The following is a 20,959-nucleotide window of genomic DNA, read 5'->3' on the forward strand; positions in this document are numbered from 1 at the left end:
CAAAAAACTTGCACAAGCAGCAAGTAAATGGGACCCAAGGTCTGCGATGTCTCTACACTAATGCACAGAGCATGGGAAATAAGCAAGATGAACTTGAACTCCTAGTACAACAAAGCAAATATGATATAATAGGCCTCATGGAAACCTGGTGGGATGAGTCTTATAATTGGAATGTAGAAATAGAGGGGTATAACCTTTTCAAGAGAAATAGGCCAAACAGGAAAGGAGGAGGAATAGCCTTATATTTCAGGGACATTTACACCAGTGAAGAGATCCAGGACATCAATCCTGGAAGCCAGGTGGAGAGCATCTGGATAAGAATCAAAGGGGAGGGAAACAAGGATGTTATGGTGGGAGTCTACTACAGACCCCCAAGTCAGACTGAGGAATTGGATGATGCCTTTTTAGAACAGATGACCACACACTCAGAAGGGAGAGATGTAGTAGTGATGGGAGACTTCAACTATCCTGATATTTGCTGGAAGTCAAACTCAGCCAAATCCACAAGACCTAGCAAATTCCTCACTTGCCTGGAAGACAATTTCATGGTCCAAAAGGTGGAAGAGGCAACAAGGGGGTCAGCTATTTTAGATCTGATCCTAACCAACAAGGAGGACTTGGTTAATGGGGTGCAAGCGGTGGGATCCTTAAGTGAACATGTTCTCCTGGAGTTTGTTGTACAATGGAAAGTAAAAGCCAGGCTGAAAGGAATGAATGCACAAGTTGTCATCTCGCCTCATCTCCCAGTCAAAGGGCATGGTCCAGGAAGGGAGAGAAAAATAGCAGATGTAAACAACTGGCTCCGCAAATGGTGCCGCCAAGAATGATTTGGATTCTTTGATCATGGGCTGCGGTTCCATGAGGAGGGACTTCTTGCAACGGATGGGTTGCATCTCATGCAAGTTGGAAGAAATATTTTTGCCAACAGTCTCAAAAATTTGATCAAGAGGGCCTTAAACTGAGTTATGTGGGGGAGGGAGACAGTATTCTGTGCTGCATTTCCCCTATTCCGTCATCTGCGCCATTATCCTCAGGTTGAGCACCCTTTTCCTTTTCTGTGAAGGTTGAAGCAAAGAAGGTGTTGAATAATTCTGCCTTTTCTCTGTCCCTTGTTAGCATTTTGCCATCTTCTCCACATAGCGGCCCTACTGTTTCCTCCTCCTTCCTTTTCATAGAATCATAGAGTTGGAAGAGATCCCAAGGGCCATCCGGTCCAATCCCCTGCCATGCAGGAAATCTAAATCAAATAATTCCCAACAGATGGTTATCCAGCCTCTGTTTAAAGACTTCTAAGGAAGGAGACTCCACTACACTCCGAGGGAGTTTGTTCCACTATCGAACAGCCCTGACTGTCTGGAAGTTCCTCCTGATGTTGAGGTGGAATCTCTTTTCCTGGAGCTTGCATCCATTGCTCTGGGTCCTAGTCTCTGGAGCTGCAGAAAACAAGCAAGTTCCCTCCTCCATATGACATCCCATCAAGTATTTAAACAGGGCTATCATATCACCCCTTAACCTTCTCTTGTCCAGTCTAAATATCCCCAGCACCTTAAGTCGTGGTGGACATACCCCCCAAAAAAACCCTTTTTGTTGTTTTTAACCTTTCTAGCAAGCCTGAGTTCATTCTGAGCTTTATCTTTTCTGACTTTACCCCTACACATGCTTGCTATTTAATTGAATCCCTTTTTGGTGATTTCCCAATTTTTCCATTTCTTATACATGTTCCATTTAAAACTTAGCTCAGTTGAAAGTTCCTTAATCATCCATCCCGGTTTCTTGAGACACCTCCAATTTTTCTTCCTCCCTGGAACCTTTAAATTGTGCCTTCAGTATCTCCCTTTTGAAAAGCTCCCATCTGTCTTGAACTCCTTTATCTTTTAGTATTCCTGACCATGGGATCAGTATTTCTCTTAAGTTTACTACAATTAGCTCTCCTAAAATCTACAATGTGTGTCTGACTATGCCTGGCTTCTCCTTTGCATTGTATAACAAACTCCAGGAGAATATGTTCACTTAAGGATCCCACCGCTTGCACCCCATTAACCAAGTCATCTTTGTTGGTTAGGATCAGATCTAAAATAGCTGCTCACCTTGTTGCCTCTTCCACCTTTTGGACAATGAAATTGTCTCCAAGGCAAGTGAGGAATTTACTAGACCTTGAGGATTTGTCTGATTTCCAGCAAATATCAGAGAGGAATTGCATTTAACAGTTTGCTGCTCTCTGTCTCCACCTCCCTCTCAGCTGGCTGCCAGAGCTTTCAAGTGTTTCAAGGAGGGTGGTTGGAGTTGGAAGGGGCCCAAAGAAGGGCTAACCACCTTCTGCCATGCAGGAACTCTCAATCAAAGCATCTCCATTGACAGCCATCCAGCCTCTCTTTAGAATCAGTCTCCAAAGGAGACTCCACCACAGTCTCCATTAAGGGAGTGTCTTCCATTATAAAACAGCCCTTACTGTCAGGAAGTTCCTCCTAATCTTGAGGTGGAATCTCTTTTCCTGTAGCTTGCCTCTATTGCTCAATTACATCCTGTTCCCTGGAGCAGCAGAAAACAAGCTTGCTCCATCCTCAATCGGTCGCCTTCCTCTGCACACGCTCCAATTTGTCCACATCCTTTTTTAATTGTGGTTCCCAGAACTGGACACAGTTTTATTCCAGGTGAGGCCTGGTTCAGCACAGAGACAGCTTCCTTGGAGTCAGATGGGAAGGAGAGATAGAGCTGGGTGTCACCCGCATACTGGTGACACCACGCCCCAAAACTCTGGATGACCTCTCCCAGTGGTTTCATGGAGATGTTGAATAACTTTGGGGACCACACAGAACTCTGAACAGGTCAGTGGTCAGGGAGTCAAACAAGAGTCCCCCAACACCACCTTCTGAGTCCGTCCTTCCAAGAAAGACCAGAACCACTGCATAACTGTGCCTCCAATAAACACAACAGCACAATAAACATATCCTACTATTAATATTTCTTCTTCAGTCCTGATCCATTGTATGCTTTTTTTCATGCTTAAACAGAGCTATCGTATCACCTCTTAACCTTCTCTTCTCCAGGCTAAATATCTCCTCATACAGCTTCATGGTTTCCAGACCTTTAACCATTTTGGTCGTTCTCCTTGGGAAGACTCTGTTGAATAGTCCCTGGTATTGATATCATACTAACTGGGAGGTAATAGTTTGGGTTGAACATGGGGACAACATTGACCCTCCTCCAATCTAGACTTCTCCTGTTCTTTGGGGTCTCTCAAAGATTATTGCCAATGGCTCTGAGATTACTTCTGCCAGCTCTTTCCATCTGCCCTCCTCCATTAATTCACACACACATCCTGCACACAGCCAGCCCCAGCCATTGTCCTGCCTACCAAGATGGCACCCGCTCCCATTCCATGTGCAGGACCTGGACTGGCTGAGGGAGTGGAAGGCAGGCCACAACACACAACACGCACATATGTCTTCACTCAGCAACTGGGATGGTGTCCTCACCTGACCTAAGGCAGGACCAGTCCTCTAACATTTTCCCTGGTTCTTGGCATTTTCTTGGGGCCATAGAAGAAATCAGGGAGCAGATCAGTTAAGCCAGAGTATTAAGGAGCACCTTTGGGATACCGCATCTAGAACTTTTAAGTGTGCTGTTCATCTCTTGAGTACCTATACTGGGAGACAGGTGGGATATAAGTCAATAAAATAATAACACCAGCAATGCCTAGGTATTCTCTCTCTGTTTTCTTTGGCAGAATATCCTAAACCAGATCTCATCTCCCGTCTGGAAGGAGAAGACCTTTTTGACTAGGTCTCCATGGAAGGAGAAGGACCTGCAGGTACCTGCCTAGATGTCCGGTCAAGAGATGTCCTGTCTAGGGATTAGGGGAGCAGTGGGTTTGGGGAAGGTTTCTGCTTGTGCTGAATTTTATTGAGAAGAGTCTCACCCATTTAAGAATTATGAATGATTCTGGTGGACTGGCCATACTCAGTGGCTTCTGACCCAAAACAAAGGCATGGATGTCAACATTGTTCTTCATGCTGACACAAGCATTTCCCACATTCCATGCATTTGTTCGGTTTGTCCCCAGAATAGAGTCCACAGGGTTTAATTTGGTGTTATTCATATTTGTCAAATTGCCCTCAGTAGGATAAAGTCTCTAGTCTTGGCCTTGGTCCATCTTCCCTTCAGTGTCTGACCAGGAGCTTCCTTTGACTTGGGACAGATATAATAATAATAATAATAATAATAATAATAATAATAATAATAATAAAAAATTTTATTTCTATACCGCTATTCCAGCGATCACAGCAGTGTACATCAAAGAGTAAGACAATTAAAACATCAGCATGACAATAATACAAAGTTAACAGTTAAGAACAGTAAAAACTAACAACACCCTATACAAGTGGCTGTGTAGAATGGAATACACAAAAACATTGCCACGGGGAAGAGAATGATCACAAGGCTCACGGGGGAAAGCCTGGCGGAACAAAACAGTCTTCAAGTTCTTCTTGAAAGCATCGAGGGAGGTGGAAGTACGGAGCTCATTGGGGAGGGAGTTCCAGAGCTGAGGGGCTGAAATAGAGAAAGCCCTCTGAGCTGATACATATCGAGCGTCTGGAACTCTTAAAAGATGTCTTTCACCCGACCTGAGAGTGCGGGGCGGATTGTATGGGGAGAGGCGGTCCTCCAAGTACCCTGGGCCCAAGCCATTTAGGGCTTTATAGGTGATAACCAACATAGAAAGATAGAAAAGACTGGCAGTAGGAAGTTCATTTTTCCCATTTCAGGGAGTCTTCTTCCTCTAATCTCGCTACACCTGTCGACTTTCCTTTGCTTCATATAAGCTTCTGGAACTGGAAATGCCTGTTCTATTCCAAAAGGAAAGAGGGACAGACCTCTGTGTCTACTGGAGATAAAAGGGATATTGAACAGAATGGAACTGATGATTTATTGGCTGAAAGAGTCTCTAAGCAAAAGTAAATAATGTTAAAAGGAATGGGGAGATTATAAGATAAAGGAAATAATTCAGATTGATTCTTGCCTGGTCCATGGTTTCTGTGTTTGGCTCCTAACCGGTTCTCCTTTTTCATGAAACAGGTAATGAGCAGCAGAATAAGAACTATGAGGAGCCACTTGTGACATCAATGGAAATTACAGAGCCTTTCATGGGAAAAGAGGAGTTTGGAAATGAAAAAGAATTGAAAAGCAAAACGGGAAACCAAAGGACAAACAAGAAGAATAACTCCTCTGCCTCTCAGGGTGCCGAACTTTCTGAACATCTGACTGCAGGCTCAGATCACGGAAAGAACTTCATAGGGAATGAACACCTACATTCACATCAAAGAACCCACACCAGGAGGAAACTGTATAAGTACATGGAATATGGAAAGAGCTTCAATTGGAATGGAAATCTACGTTTACATCAAAGATCCCACACAGGGGAAAGACCATATAAATGCATGGAGTGTGGGAAGAGCTTCAGTTGGAGTGGACATCTATGTTCACACCAAAGAATCCACACAGGGGAGAAACCATATAAATGCATGGAATGTGGAAAGAGCTTCAGACAGAGTGGACAGCTAAGTTCACATCAAAGAACCCACACAGGGGAGAAACCATATAAATGTATAGAATGCGGAAGGAGCTTCAGTCAGAGTGGAAGTCTACATTTACATCAAAGAACTCATACAGGGGAAAGACCATATAAATGCATGGAATGCAGCCTGAGCTTCAAACAGAGTGGAGATCTACGTTTACATAGAAGAAAGCACACAGGAGAAAGACCATATAAATGCATGGAATGTGGACTGAGCTTCATTTGGAGTGGAAGTCTACGTTCACATCAAAGAACCCACACAGGAGAAAGACCATATAAATGCATGGAATGTGGGAAGAGCTTCACTCAGAGTGGAAGACTAAGTTCACATCAAAGAACCCACACAGGAGAAAGACCATATAAATGCATGGAATGTGGGAAGAGCTTCACTCAGAGTGGACATCTAGGTTTACATCAAAGAACCCACACAGGGGAGAAACCATATAAATGCGTGGAATGCGGGAAGAGCTTCAGTCGGTGTAATCATCTACGTTCACATCAAAGAATCCACATGGGGAAAACCAGCTAAATGTATGAAATGCCAAAAGAGCTTTTCTGAAAAAGAATGAAAAATTAGAAAGTGAAGGGTTTAAAGTACAATGGCTGTCATATTATCATTTAAGGGAAGAGAGAAGATATGAAGAACTGGCATTATGAAGAGGGGGAAATCATAACTTAAAGTTTTTATGCACATTCATTTGGTAGTCATTTGATAGGCAAAATGTACAAATTGCTACTTCTATTTGACAATGAAGAAGAGCAGGTTAAAGAATACATAATTAATTGGACAAAATAAATTGAGACATAAATTTGAATGGATCAATGGAAAAAGATATAAAGAAAATCTGTACAAAACTATGTATAAATGTATATTACCCCAGAGAAATTGGCTAAAGTGTATAAAGGATATATATATATAGCATGAATGCCCCAACATGGGCTTCCCATCTGCACATTTAAGCATCCATGGATGGCAAACGCCATTAGTTTCAATGGCTGCCTTCTTGCATGCCCCTATTTAATACCAGAGGAATTGAAGTCCTCCATTTTTTGCCATCTGCAGGGCATAAGGATCTTCCATACCTGAATCAACTTAGTTGCCATCTTAAATAAAGATAGTAACTTCTTGAGGAGAGTATAGACTTTTAATGGATAGTCCTGTTTAAATATTTGAAGGGATGTCATATTGAGGAGGGAGCAAGCTTGTTTTCTGCTGCTCTAGATAATAGGACACAATGGAGCAGTGGAGGCAAGGTACAGGAAAAGAAATTCCACCTTAGCATTAGGAGGAACTTCTTGACAGTAAGGACTGTTTGACAGTGGGACACACTCCCTCATTGAGGGAAGGAGACTCCCTCAATGGAGAATGGTGGCGTCTCCTTCCCTGGAGGTCTTTAAACAGAGGCTAGATGGCTATCTGTCGGGAATGCTTTGATTATGATTTCCTGCATGGCAGAAGGGGGTTGGACTGGATGGCCCTTGTGGTCTCTTCCAACTCTACGATTCTATTAATCCGTTTAGTTCCTTACAAGGTATGAAGAGATTTAACCAAGATAAGAAAGAATTGTGTAATGAGTCTGGAGAAAATGACTTTTGTTCAGAGGTGAACCTGGAGACGGAAGATAAATTGATAAAACAATGCATGATAAGGTAGGCCACAAAATATGGGCCATAATGTGCAAATTGATGCATGGGATTTGTTCCTGGTCTAAGATTGGTGTGTTAATTCACACAGTTTAAAAGACAGTGTTTGTAAATGTCACCAGAAGTGTTTCTGTTGGGTATTATAGATCTGGAATCAGAAAACAAATATGAACTATAAGAACAGTATTGGCCCCAAAATGGGAATGAACCGAAGCACCAACAATGGAAGAATCCATCAGCCAAGTTTGCAGAATGAGCCCCGAAGTTGCTAAACTGAGGCAGACTATAACAGATAAACCAAATAAGGATTTGTTTATTTTTTGGAAACTGGAAACGCTTTATAAATTTCTTGAGCAATAAGAGAATTAGTGATGGAATAATTTGCAGTTTGATTATTAGTAACTCTAGTAAGTAGATTTAGTCAGATCTATCACAACAGAATAATTTTCACAAATAGGCTTTCTTTACACATTTCATTTTAAAGGGGTCAGAGTTCTTTTGTGTTTTAGATCATTTAGCTTAGTTTGTGATGGATTTATTGTATTTATGGCATTAGATTCTGTATACTGAGTGTAGCTTTAGTTTTATATAGGTGCTATGTATGTACAGGATGGTTTACTTTTTTTCTTCATTTCTTTTTCTGTTTTCTCTGTAACTGGATGTCGTTAACCTTTTTGTACATTTTAAAATCTAATAAATACAATTTTTACAAAGAAAAAAACGTGTTTGAGCCAGTTTAGACCCATTAAAGGACCCACAGAGAGGAGAAAGCCTTACTGAAACCAGGGTAGACAGCAGCATTCCTCTGATCAACCAACATTATAATTGTTGTTTTTTTTAACAAAAAAGAGGGGAAATTACTGACAACTAGAGAGAGCCAGATTCTGGAGACCAGGGTTTAGGATACGGATGATGTCTTCATGGAAGAGATGAGCGCATGTTCCAAATAGAGAGAGTTGGTGGTAATGGCAGACTCCGACTATTCTGAGATATATCTTGGCAGTCAACCTCTGACCATAGCATCAAGTACAACAAATTTCTTTCCTTTCTTGCAGACCCTTTCATTGGCAAGAAGGGGGTCGGCTGTTTCATACTTGACCCTAACCAACAGGGAGGATTGACCCGGTCAATGAGGTGCAAGTGGTGGGACCCTCCCTTTGGCCGGAGTGACCAGGCTCCTCTCTTGGGAATTTTCAGGCCGTGAGAAGGGGAAGCCATGGAGAGCGGCATTCTCGACTTTAAGGAAGTCAGTTTCTCTAAACTTAGGGAATTACTGGCTGTAATCCCATGGACAAGGATCCTGACAGAGAAGGGCGTTCATGATCTTTCTAATAACAACAACAACAACAACAACAACATTTGAGGTACTAAAGGCTCAAGCTAAAACTTGTAGAAAGTTTAAGAAGTGAAAAATGGGAGATGTCTAAAGGAACCAAAATCATTAACTATAAAACTCAACTGAGCTAAGCGTTGGAAAAAAAAGCTTGTAAAGAAATGGGAAAATGGGGAAAGAACCAAACAGGAATTCAGGCCTATAGTCAGCATTCGGAGGGGGAAGGTAAGGAAAGCTAATGCTCAGAATGGATTTAGGTTTGCCAGACAGATTAAAAGCAATAGAAAGGACTTTCTTAGTTCTGTCTGCAGTAAAAGGAAGAACAAGGAAAAGACAGGGTCGCTGTGTGGAGAAGAAGATGGCCAAGTGCTAACCAGGGATAAAGAAGCCTTCTTGGCCTCTGTTTTCTCTAAAAAGGGAAAGATTGGAGGACCAGGGGGTTTAATGGGGGAAATGAGGACAGCCCTCCCTTCATCCACCATCTTGAGGGAGAGGGAGGCAGGCTAGCTCCACCAGGCCTGCCTGGAAGAAGACAAGCCCTCCCCTCAGTCACCATCTTGTAGGAGAGAGAGGCAGGCTAGCTCCAAGAAGCCAAGTCCTCCCTCAGTCCATCTGCCTTGGTCCAGGCCTCGGAGGTAGAGAAGAACTGCTGGACCTCATACCCTTCCTCACCACCACTCCCTTCTCCTTTTGTGTCGTGTCTTTTTAGATTGTAAGCCTGAGGGCAGGGAACTGTCTAATTAAAAAGATTGTATGTACAGCGCTGTGTAAATAAAGGTTAATTATCATCATCATCATCCCTGATTCAAATCAATTTTGTAGCTGCAAGCTCACCGAATGATCCCTGGTTTCCTTACTTCTGTGTGTGACATTCTGCCAACCATCTACTTTTGTAGTATGTGAAGTGACCTCCTCCTCCCCAGCAACCTCCTCTGTTTGTTTCCCATGCAGGACAGTCAGGTCCTTTCTGTCCATGAAAAGCACTTGCTCCCTATGATGCCGAAGTGTAGCGGCCTGGGCCTCCAGCTGCTGTACTTTCTCTTCTAGGAGGGCTACCATTTTGCACTTGGTGCAGGTGACGTTCCCCATATCGATAGGCAAGAAGACAAACATCCCACAAGTGTTTCAGGCCCCTCAGTGTCCCTTCTGAAAAGTCTTAAGGAGGCCCTGAAGAATGTAAAGGACCCCTGCTGGCTTGGCCTTTGTCCCCAAGCTCTGTCATGACTGTAGCATGGCCAGCCTTATGTCACTATGACCAATGAGGCCAGGACAGCACACTAGGACCCCACCTGAACGGGGTGGCCTGTAAAGATAGGTTTATAACCACAGGACAGAAGCCCTGGTCACCCAGGAAGTAGTGGCAGAGGGCCCAATGGGCACAGACCTGGACCCATATTACTCATTAGAAGCTGCCCCCCCCCACCTCTCTGTCTCAGGCAATCTTCAGGATGTCAATCAAGTCAAGAATAAACAAACACTGAGGGCCTCCCTGATGTCTGTCCATGGCAAGGGTGACCACTAGGAGGGCCTCAGAATCCATGGCAGGGGGGATTGTCGGGCTTCCTGTCCGAGCTTGGCCTGGACTTCTGGTGGCCAGCTTGTTTAATACAGCCCTGGACACCTGAGGCTGGCATGGCAATAGTGTGGAGGGTGGCGGCAGTGGAAACGTTTCCCCCCACCCTGGGCCAGCTGCCCTTCTGGAGGCTACCAGATCCAATGGGAGAGCAATGCCGATAGTATGAGTTGGGCTCTCCCTCCCTCTCGTCCACCTGGAGAAGCCATATATCGAGGAGGGCCACCCTTGTCGGCTCTGAGGTCAAGAGAGCATGACCCACTTGGGGCCACATTGACTCCGGTCAAGCTGACTCCCTCTTCTAGCTCTCTTGGTGAGGGAGAGGGGGAGACCAAACATATCTCTCCGGTAGGCTCAGTGGCCTGTATTTGCCTCATGGGGGAAGTGTGAGGCCTTGTACTCCATCACAGGCAGGGAGACCCCTCCCCTGGCCTCACCCTGGTTTCCTAGTAGGCCGCACAGCAGGCCCATCAGCCTTGGGTCAGAGAGGAGGAGGGCAGACTGGCCAAGATGGCAGCAGCCATCCAGGTGGTTGAAAAGTGCCTGGCCAAGATAGTGTCCACCAACCACATGGCCAAGATGGCAGCCGCTATCCATGTGGTTGAAAAGGCTGCTGCCATTAACCTGAGCCACTTGGGGTGGGGAGCCAGCAAGAAAGGGATGAAGGTGGTGGCCGTTGTTTGTGAGAGCGGGCAGCAGCCTACCAGAGGCAGCGTTCAACTGTCGCCCTTCCCAAAGGGTGGACTGGAGGCAGTTGTCGGGGCTTGTCCAGGAGGGGCCTGGGCTGGGCTGGGGACATGGCAATGGGGTGGTGGTGGAAACAACTCCGAGGGTCTCATGGAGCGAGGAGGAGGCCAAGGATGACCCCGAATCTCCCCAGTCCTGGGAGCCCCCACTGAATGGGATGGCGGCTCCCAAAGCCTCTGAGTTGTGACTGGCTCAGTTGGCAGGTGAGAAGCCACCCTATGCCCTGAAGTAGGGTGGGTGTCCCTGGACGCAAGGGGCCCTGGAAGGGTGTCCCACAGATATGGCAAAAATCGCCTCGATGAGGCTGGTAAAGGCAGGGGAATTCCGGAGGGCCCCGAAATCTGGAAGGTCAGTTGGAGCCAGTGCTACCTCCACACTCCCTGGCCCTGAACCCCTTCCCTGGCTGTGCAGAGAAACCAGACAAGACCAGCCATCTGGTATGCACCGTTTAATTGATCCTGATCAACTGAACTGACACTTGGCTAATTTAATTGACAACGGACTAGGGACTTTATCAAACGGGAGGAATTTCTCTTAAATTCAAATGAAAAGAAAGTGGGGCCAGAATGCATTCACTTAAAGTCGCTAGTTCAGCGAAATTACATGAATACTCATTGCATTCGAACTGGCTTCCCATTGCCCGAAAATAGCATGCCATTGCCCGAAATTGTGTGTGGCAGTCTATCACACAATAACATGAAACCCCATGATTGCGCTCGGACTGACTTCCCATTGCCCAAATTTGCGTGTAGTGGGTTATCATGCAATAACGTGAAACCCCATGATTGTGTTCAGATTGCCATTGGATTATACTTCCAATTTCCCTCGTCTGATAAACTCCTAGGAAAGTCCATTCCTTTTATAGACAGAGACAAGCAAGTAAGAAATGCAGGATAATTGATTAATCATAGCAAGGCTGGTTAAACATCTGTGTCTGACCTTTGGGTTTGTGTACTTAGTAATAGTTAACTTTAGTTTCCTGAGGGGAGGAGTACGATTTAACTTTTATGTCTAACTAACAGGAGATTCTTCCTTTTGATCTGACAAACAAGAAGCTCCACATGTTTTCATGGGTGCGCAATCATGATCTTTCAGCACATAGGAAGAATCTCTCAGAATAATAATAATAATAATAATAATAATAATAATAATAATAAAAAAATTTATTTATATGCTGCCCTGTGGCGAACCAATTCGGGCGGTTTACAACATTAAAATAACATACAGCATAAAAACAATATATTTCCCTCCCCCTTAAAAAGTTATTAAACTGCATATCTAATTTAAAACCACAATAACTAGTTAGAACAACAATAAATTAAACAAAATAATACCAACCGATAAACCACTGCAACTTCAGTTCTAAAGAAAAGAAAAGAAAAGGGGGCTTTGGAGACATTACTGAGGAGGGGGGAGATCCTGAGGCCGGGATATTTCAGTCTGGGAAGGCCTTCCCTAAGAGATCCGTCTTGACAGCCTTTTTGAAGCTGTCCAAAGATGTTAATTGACGGATCTCGTCCGGCAGGTCATTCCAGAGCCTGGGGGCGACAGCAGAAAAAGCCCTCCGGGAGGTCGCCGCAAGCCTTGGTTTTGAGGGTGCAACAAGTTCCTCCCAGAGGAGCGGAGGGCGTGGGGAGGATTGTATGGGAAGAGGCGGTCTCTGAGATAGCTTGGACCCAAGCCGTTTAGGGCTTTAAAGGTAATAACCAACTCTGCGTGCCCAACTCTGTGTCCCTGCGCTGTTTGACCCGGTCCAAGGCAGAGGAAGTCGTAAGCCCTCCGCTGCAGCTTCAGCTGGAATCTTGTCCATAGCGAGGGCAAAACGGCAATGAGGCAGAGAAAGGGAAAGACCAGGGAGAATCCAGACCAAAGATGGCTTGGAAAAAGTAACTTGGCTAGCTCTTCCAAAAGGCAACCTGCTAGGAGTGTAGGCAGGAAAGAAGATTGGCTTCCTAAGGGAGGGCTTTTGTATTTATTCCATGCCTACTTAGGAGCAAATGGGAGGAACTACCCCACTCTAGAGGATGATGGGACCTTGTCTGCTAGGAAAGAGACAGATGCAAGATAGACAGCAAATTACAAGGCTTTGCCAAAGATCAAACAGAATTAGATAAAATACTGGTGTTAGGAAAAAAGAAAAGCGATTTCAAAGATTTACAAACGCTACTAATGATAAAAATGGAAAAGGAAACAATAGACCAAGCTATGATAAAATGGGGTGGAGTCTCCTGCCTTGGAGGTCTTTAAATAGAGTCTGGATGGCCATCAGTCAATGAGGATGCTTTGACTGAGAGCTCCTGCATGGCAGAATGGGCTTGGACTGGATGAGGGCCCTTCTTGGGGTCTCTTTCAACTCTATGGTTCTATGATATAAAACTAAAAGAATGGGAAACCAACTGGAACAGAAGATTGAAACACACACTTGCAAAAGACTTAAAAGAAAACTATACTCATCCCTTCATATTTGCGGCTTTGATTATTCACGGCTTTAATTAATATGTTCCCTCTAGGAATATCTAGGTCCTCCAGTGAAACTCTATGGTCAATTTTTAGTTAAAATGCACTGAAAGACCTAGAGATTCCTAGAGAGAACACTCTGCTAGGCATTTGTAGCTCCTCTGGTGCAGTTCTGTGCTCAGTGTTTATTGGACGTTGACCACAGAGTTTCACTGGAGGACCTAAAGATTCCTAGAGAGGTGTCTGTGGAGAAAAGATAGAATAGCCTAGCAATAGCGGCAGCCAATCATGAGCCACCTGCCTGAGCCAATGAGCCAATGAGATGCTGGCAGGGAAATACTGAAAGTCCCATTGTGGCAGTTAGGAACTTCAGATAGGGTTTGGTTTTCAGAGCAAGAGGGTCTTGCTAAGTCCAGAGAGGGACAGTTGTACTTAAAGTCCAGAAGTGAAGGACTTATAGGGGTAGACTTATAGTGTTGAGGGATTCCTTACACACACAGAAACTGAAGAGAGGGAGTTGCTGTGGGGTCATATCCTGAGGGATATTTAGCCTTGGTGGCTGGTATAGGTTTAGGAAAAGAACCTAAAGATAAGGACGGTGTGAGGGTCCTGGATATGAGTTTGTTAATTACAGGACTGTGGAGAAGTTAACTAAATTTGTAGCTAAATAAAACTAAGAAAACAATACCTGAAAGTAATAAATATATATACCATCTCAATAAGCAAAATACTGTTTAAATCTTCTTGTAAATGAAGTTTTATTCCTGTTTCAAATAGAGGCTTGTTTGACACTTGAATATTTAACATGCTACTACAAATTCAAACATACATGGGGTTAAAAATACAAGTGCTTGTGCCATTAAACCTAAAAGAACAGTGGTTTGGAAAAATTTAAGTGGTCGTCGTCACATAATATTTTGGTGGCAGTGGTGGGATGCGAAAAATGCAGTAGCTGAGAGATACCAGATACCCAATATTTTATTTGAACTTTAGAGTAAAAAGTTCTACAATTTAAGATCTAGGTGTTTGTGTCAGTAGAGTAACCTCTGAGATAATTGTAAAGGGTATCTCTGAGGTAATTGTAAGAGACTAGAAGGAAAAGGAGAAAAGCACACTTAAAAAACAAACTAGAAGTGTGGTTTCTGAGGTAAAATTTCAGAGTAAAGTTGAAAATCACTAAGTGGCTGTTGGGAACAAAGTGCCACCTCAATACTCAGTTGAGGCACAGATATTTAGACGTATTTCTTGAGGTAAAAGTTTGAGGTAATTGTAGGGAAATACTCAAAACATGCCTCCTAAAAAAATAAAACCTCCAGCCGTGCCAGAAATGGTAGAAGAAGAAGAGGTCAGGGAAGAAATGGTGGCTAGACTTGATACTTCAATTTCTGAACCTCATGAGAGTGTAGAGATTTGGAAAATCAACCAAGGAAATGGCCAGGATAGAAAAGGAAAAAGAGAGTGCTCATAACAAGAAATACATAGCCAGGCTGCCAGGGTCCCTCTTGAGAGGCAAAGGGACTTTACATTCCCTGGACTTTGGAAATCTCCCTATTGCCATGGGAGCCTGCCTGCAAAAGACATCCTCCCCATCATCTGACTGACATCTCCAATTGTTTTACACCTTCTGTTAGGTATATAACATCTTGCCTGATGAAGAAGCCCATTGCAACAAGTATATTGTGCATTTGGGTTGGCCAACAAAGATATCACGAATGGATTTTTGTTTGGATTTGTTAAATGGCCAATGCAGCTTCCCTGTGCATGTGTCATCTGTCCATTTGTGATGTTGCCCTCAGCTCTATCATGCCGAAGGCCCTGGTTCTGTCCTCCTGGCAGCTAGCAGAAGCAGCACCCAGACTTCCTGCCCTTCTGGGTCTCTGCCTCCATGTGAGCCGTGACTTTGGGAGAAGCATGAAGGGTGGGCTTCATCCCTGAAGCATGAGAAGGAGTGAACTCCCTGGGGACCATGGCAGCGCCGGTGGCACCCCACCTCCCCTTTTTGGCCCTCCCAAAAGTGTCCCTCTGAGGAACAGGGCAGAAGTTCAGCTGCCATGACCCCAAGGCAACCCCAGTCCCTCATCTCAAGAAAAGATGTGCTATTGGGACACTGGCTGCAATGAGGCTTCATCAACATCCCAAATTTATTAACTTAGTGTGAAAGTCACTGAGAGGTCACCTTACCCCTTCCCCACTTCTCACTTTGCAGAGACTTTCTCTTGGCCTCCCAAGATGAGAGATGGCACCCCTAAACCCACACACAACTGAGCAAAGGCAAATGAAGAGAGCGGAAAAGAGGAGACCTTCTTACGAAAGCTTTTATTCTAAGCAAGAAAGCTTTGTATAAGCAAAAAGTATTTTGTGCATGAAGCTAATGGCCAGGTTGGCTCTGGTGAAATCCTCTTCTGCCCAGTAGAAACAGGAGCCCAAATGAGATGAGCTGCATGCCTTTCTTTTCTATGCCAGACTCCACTGGGGTTTTGGGTTTCCAGATGCTCCTTGCCAGCTGGGGGTCTGGTTAGTCTTGTCGGGACTCCAGCCACAACAGGGACATCCCTTAACCCCAGATCAATTCCCAAAGCCCCCTCCCTACTTTGGCTGAGCAAAATAGACCCAGGATGAACCACTGCTGCCTGAGCAAAGACATCTCCCCTGGACAATCTGCACATCCCAGCAGCCCCTGGGGCAGGGGGTCTCCAGTCTCTCCCCCCCCCCCCCCGGCCACCAAATTACCCCTCTGCCTAAAAGAACCCTTTCTTCCTTTGCCATGAGCTCCAGAGGACAGGAATGGAGGTAGTCCTGGTGAGGCTACTTGGCACAGAATAAAGAATTTAATTTCCAAGAAACAGGGGTCAGAATGCTTCACACTGCAAATCCTATCAGCCCCTGGCCAGCAGAGCCAAGGGTGAGGGATGCTGGGAGCTGCAGTACAAAAACCTTCAGAGGAGGCTGCCACTCTAATCCAAAGCACACCTTTTTTTATTCCTTTGCAAAAATGCATAAGCATTTCTGGCTCTTAAAATAATTAGGGTGGTCAGATCTGAAGGCCTGGCTCTGAGTCTCCAGTTTTCATGGCCTGTCACTAAATGTGAGACAAGGGTTCAAATTCTAGGCTCAGCTCCAGCCAAGAAGAAAAATCTGGGTGCAAATCAGAGAACAAAGGTGCATCTTGGTACAGTTTTCAAGACTTAATTGATTGCTTGCTGCAGCTTGCTAAGATTTCTCCAAAGAGGTCAATGCATTTGCAATAGTTCAGCCAGGGTTCACCCTCCACTCTGCTTTCAACACAAAGTAGAACCAAATAGACTGGATGAAAGGTTCCCTCTCCCATCATCTCTCTAAGCAAATGGAAAGGAACAATCCCCTAATTTCATTTAATCCATTGAGCTATAATTTTGGTCTTCTCTGAGCCCGTGGGTTGTTCCTGAAGGTACGATGCTTAATGGTGTCCATTTTCACCTGGGAAGAGGCAAGAGACACCCAGCCCTGCAGGATCTGGGAATTTGGGGGCCAGTTTGGGTACTTTCAGCAGAGGAAGGCAGAAGGTTTTGCAAGAGAGGAGCAGGTTCTCAAGGCTGATTTTTGCAAGCAAGTCTGGTCCAGGAAGGAGAAGCGGCGCATAAGGGAGGTCCTCCTTGCAGAAAGCAGGGGACCAGAGGGGCAGAAAAGCCACCTGGGTTCAGCTGGAACCTGGAAAAGGACAAGACAGATGAATGGGCCCCAAAGCAAATCCGGACTGAACTTCTCCCTGGAAGCCAAGATGACTATTGGAGGGAGAAGGAGGAGGAAGCGGAAGAAGAAGAGGAAGGGGAGGGAGAAGGGAAAGGAGGAATAAGTGTAAGCGGGAGAAGAGAGGAACAAGGAACGTAAGAAGAGAATAGGGAGAAGGAAGAGAAGAAGGAAGAGGAAGAAGGGAAGGAGAAGGAAGTCAATAAGGAAGAGGTAGTGCAAGAAAAAGGAGGAAGAGAAAGAGGAGGGGAATAAGTGTAAGGAAGAGTAGGAGGGGAGGAAGAAAAAGTGTAAGAAGAGAAGAAGGAGAAGAAGAAAAAGGAGAGGAGAAGGGATACGTGTTAGAGGAGGAAAAGGAAGAGAAAGTGGGAAGGGAAGAAAGAAGGAGAAAGGAAGAAGACAAGAAGGAGAAAGAAGAAAAGTAGTAGTAAGAAGTGAAGAGAATGAGGAGGAGGAGGAGAAAGCAGTGAAGGAGGAGAAGAGGTGGAGTAAAAAGAGGAGGAAGAAGAAAGAAGAAGAAAAGGAGAAAGGGGAAGAAGAGGAGGAGGAGGAAGAAGAGAAAGAGACGGAAGAGCAGGAGAACCAGTTGTTTGCCTCATTGGTGGCCCTTACCCTCCAGCTGCCCCCACTGAAAGCCCTTCCTCCTCCTCCTCCTCCTCCTCCTCCTCCCAAGAGTCCCCTGCTGCGATGGAGACCATTCCCCTCCTTCATCTTCCTGGCCTTGAAGAAGAGGATGGGGCCCAGGATGACCCCCAGGATACCGAGGGCCAGCCCAGGCCACATTCTCCGCTGGCTCCCAGGGAGAGAGAAGAGACCAAAGTGCAGGAGGCGAGGCCTGTCTCCTGCCAGCATTTGGACCCGTGCCCTTGGCCCTTGGCCGAAGGGGACCCACCGCCTGACCTTTTCCTTCCCAGAATGGAAAGCTCACTTTCTCCTCCTTGGCCAGAGATGGGCCACGTTCTGAGTCTCCTGCTGGGCCCTTGTGGTGGGCTTATGAAGGGGATGCTGGGGGTGCGGACAGCAGTATGCTGGTGGCAAGAAGGGGCTGCCTTCTGGATCTGGAGGATCTCCTCCACCTCCATCTGGGCAGCAGCTCCACCAGACCTGGGAAAAGGCTGTGGAATGAAGAGAGGAAGGAGTATGGGTGTCAGATATAGTAGGTACACCCCTGGCACTTACACCCCTCTCTCTCACATCTGCCCACTACTAAAGAAATGCTTCTTCAATGGAGAGAGGTGGACCAGATGGGCCCTGGGGCCTCCTTCCAGCTCTGTCAGCCTATTCTACTTCTCCTTATTCCTTCCTGCACACAGGGTTCATGTTTGATCAGATCCTATGCATGCAAAGTAATGTATTTAATAGATAACAATGTTCAAGTGTTTGTATATTTAGAAACTTACAGCCCAACAAACTTTTATAAAGTAAACATGTTGTAAAAAGCTTATCTAAAAACTATTTCTTTTATTAACTTATGTTTTTATAAAATTCTCTTTCAGTTAAAGGGCCTCAGCCTTTGACCTGAAGATTAACCCTTTAAGTGATTTTAAAGTTAAAGGCAAACACTTTTAAGGTTACATGAGGTTTAACCTTTTGTTCTATTAAATATATATTTTGATTATAATAGTATATGTGTATATATGTGGTTTATAATAATAATAATAATAATAATAATAATAATAATAATAATAATATAGTTTATTTATACCTCCCACAGATCGATGTGGGATTACAACCTTAAAAGACACTTAGTACAATTTACAATCAATACAACAATAAAATACTAACACTGAATTTACCAAGAATTCCTATTAGTTCTCTAAAAATTACAATTTGTCCATTAGCCCACAATCAGAGTCAAGGAAGAGCCATCGTCATAACCTTTTTATATGGAATTCAGTGGATAAGATTAATCAATATATATATATAATCTAATTATAGCATATGATTATATAGTCTTACATGATTTCTACTCTATTCATGTGTTTTTAACTCTTTTATTAAATCTTATGTGTTTGATTGAGATTAATTTCTCTCATTCTCCAAAACTCCAGCTAAACATCCCCTCTTGGGCTGCGGTAACATAAAGAGGCCGCTAGATGGTGCTAGCCTCCAAACAAAGTCCATGCTTTCTTTAGACGAGCTTCTTATCTGTTTCCTTTTCATAAACAGCAGCTTGACTTACAATTACAAGGAACTTTAAAGCTGCTTTGTGCTGGGCAGTGGTCATTATTCCTCCACATTCCCCAAATGGTCTTGCAGGAAGCGTCCTTTCTCCTCTTTTTCTTCCACATTCCCTACTCATCGTCTTCCCTTTTGAAGAGCTACTCCCTCTTTTCACCCCACCTTCCTTTCCAGCCTATATCTGCCCCGCTCTGGGCCCACAACAAACTCCAGCTCCCAGAATTCCATAGCTTTGAGCCAGAAAGAGTTAAAGGGGTGCCAAACTGGGTTATGTCTCCAGTGTGGATGCAGACACAGTCGTCTGACTCCTGAATGGCAGAGGAACCAGTCTGGTTCATGCAGCTCTGTGTCTGTTTTCATCTTAGAGCTGGAAGGCCATCTAATCCAAGCCCCTTCTGCCATGCAGGAATTGACACCACAGAAAAACACTCCAGAAAGACCATAGCCTTGTAGTAGCATAGAATTATAGAGCTGGAGGAGACCTCAAGGGTCGTCAGGTCCAACCCCCTTCTGCCATGCAGGAAGACACAGTCAAAGCACTGACCATTGCAAGCTCTGTTTAAACACCTCCAAAGAAGGAGAGTCCACTACCACCCAAAAAGGATAGTGGGACCTTGCAGCCTCTTTGAGACTAACAGAGAGAAAGGGAGAATGAGCTTTCCTAGACCTTAATTCTTCCTCAGGGGCAGCAGAGTCAAGTCTTGGGAAGCTCATGACACCAACCCCTTTTTATCTCTCAGTTTAGAAGGTCCCTTTGACACCCCTTTGCTGCAGGCTGATGGGAAAGGAGGAAGCTGTTGGCAGCTTTGGCCCATATGCCAACTGTGCCCCTTCCTGGAAAGGGGAGACCTTGAAGCAATAGTACATGCTCTGGTAACCCCTCCTCTCAACTTCTGCAATGTGCTCTACATGGAGCTACCCTTGTGCCAGGTTCAGAATATCTCCACTGGCAGCCTATTAGTTTCTGGGCGAGGTACAAGTTATTGGTTCTAACCTTTAAAGCCCTACATGGCCTGGGTCCAGACTATTTGTGGGAGCACCTTTTTCTGCATAATCCACCCCAAATGCTTAGGTCCTCTGGGAAGAAGCTGCTGCAACCCAAGAAGAGCAGATGTCTGTGGTGACCCAGAGGGCCTTGTCATCAGCTGCTCCTAGGCTCTGGAACAACCTGCCGGACGAGATCTGTCATATTACCACCTTGAAAGCCTTTAAAAAGGCTGTCAAGAAGGATCTCCTCTTCTGGCAAGCCTTTCCAGATTAGCCGAAATCATTGGCCCTGTCATCCCCTCTAAGAAGGCATTTTTGTGCCTAAATCTAATTGCACTTTTAGTGAACTTGTAATTGGTATGTTTTTAAATTATCCTGCTGTTTAATTTCCTTTTATGGTTTCTGATTATTATTTGTATGATCGGGGGAGGGTTGGGATATGGGGTTGTTCTTTTAACTGTAATTTTTAACTGTATGCTGTTTTATTGCTATACCTGTTGAAATCTGCTTTGATTCCTTGTGAAAAAGTGGAATATAAATAAATCATATTATTATTATTATTATTATTATTATTATTATTTCAGTTTGGGGAGCCTTCTCTTCCCCTCCATCCTCCTCCTCCTCCTCCTCCTCCTTTGTGTCAAATGGGAAGCTGCTCTCCTGGGGAGGAAAGCAGGGAGGGCTGTGGATGGATTTCCCCCCAAAGGCTGGGAAGCTTGCTTGGGGACCCAGTGTG

General features: G+C 44.7%; 3 protein-coding genes across 6 annotated transcripts in view; 1 reads left to right on the top strand and 2 right to left on the bottom strand.

The window, feature by feature from the left end:
- LOC149278109 (uncharacterized) overlaps positions 1-20,959 on the top strand; it is a 705,984-nt gene that overhangs the window by 568,953 nt on the left and 116,072 nt on the right. Inside the window, exon 4 of the mRNA XM_089502305.1 lies at positions 5,395-6,099. Coding sequence (XP_089358431.1) covers positions 5,395-6,099 — 705 coding nt within the window. The remainder of the gene's footprint in view (positions 1-5,394; positions 6,100-20,959) is intronic.
- LOC149278127 (uncharacterized) overlaps positions 1-20,959 on the bottom strand; it is a 74,861-nt gene that overhangs the window by 45,235 nt on the left and 8,667 nt on the right. The window lies entirely within an intron of this gene.
- The window catches only part of LOC149278128 (uncharacterized), a 42,996-nt gene that overhangs the window by 13,372 nt on the left and 8,665 nt on the right, over positions 1-20,959 (bottom strand). The window lies entirely within an intron of this gene.

The sequence above is a fragment of the Sceloporus occidentalis genome, unplaced genomic scaffold (assembly GCF_023333645.1).
Source record: "Sceloporus occidentalis isolate IW3139 unplaced genomic scaffold, rSceOcc1.0.p SCAF_201, whole genome shotgun sequence".
NCBI lineage: Eukaryota > Metazoa > Chordata > Lepidosauria > Squamata > Phrynosomatidae > Sceloporus > Sceloporus occidentalis.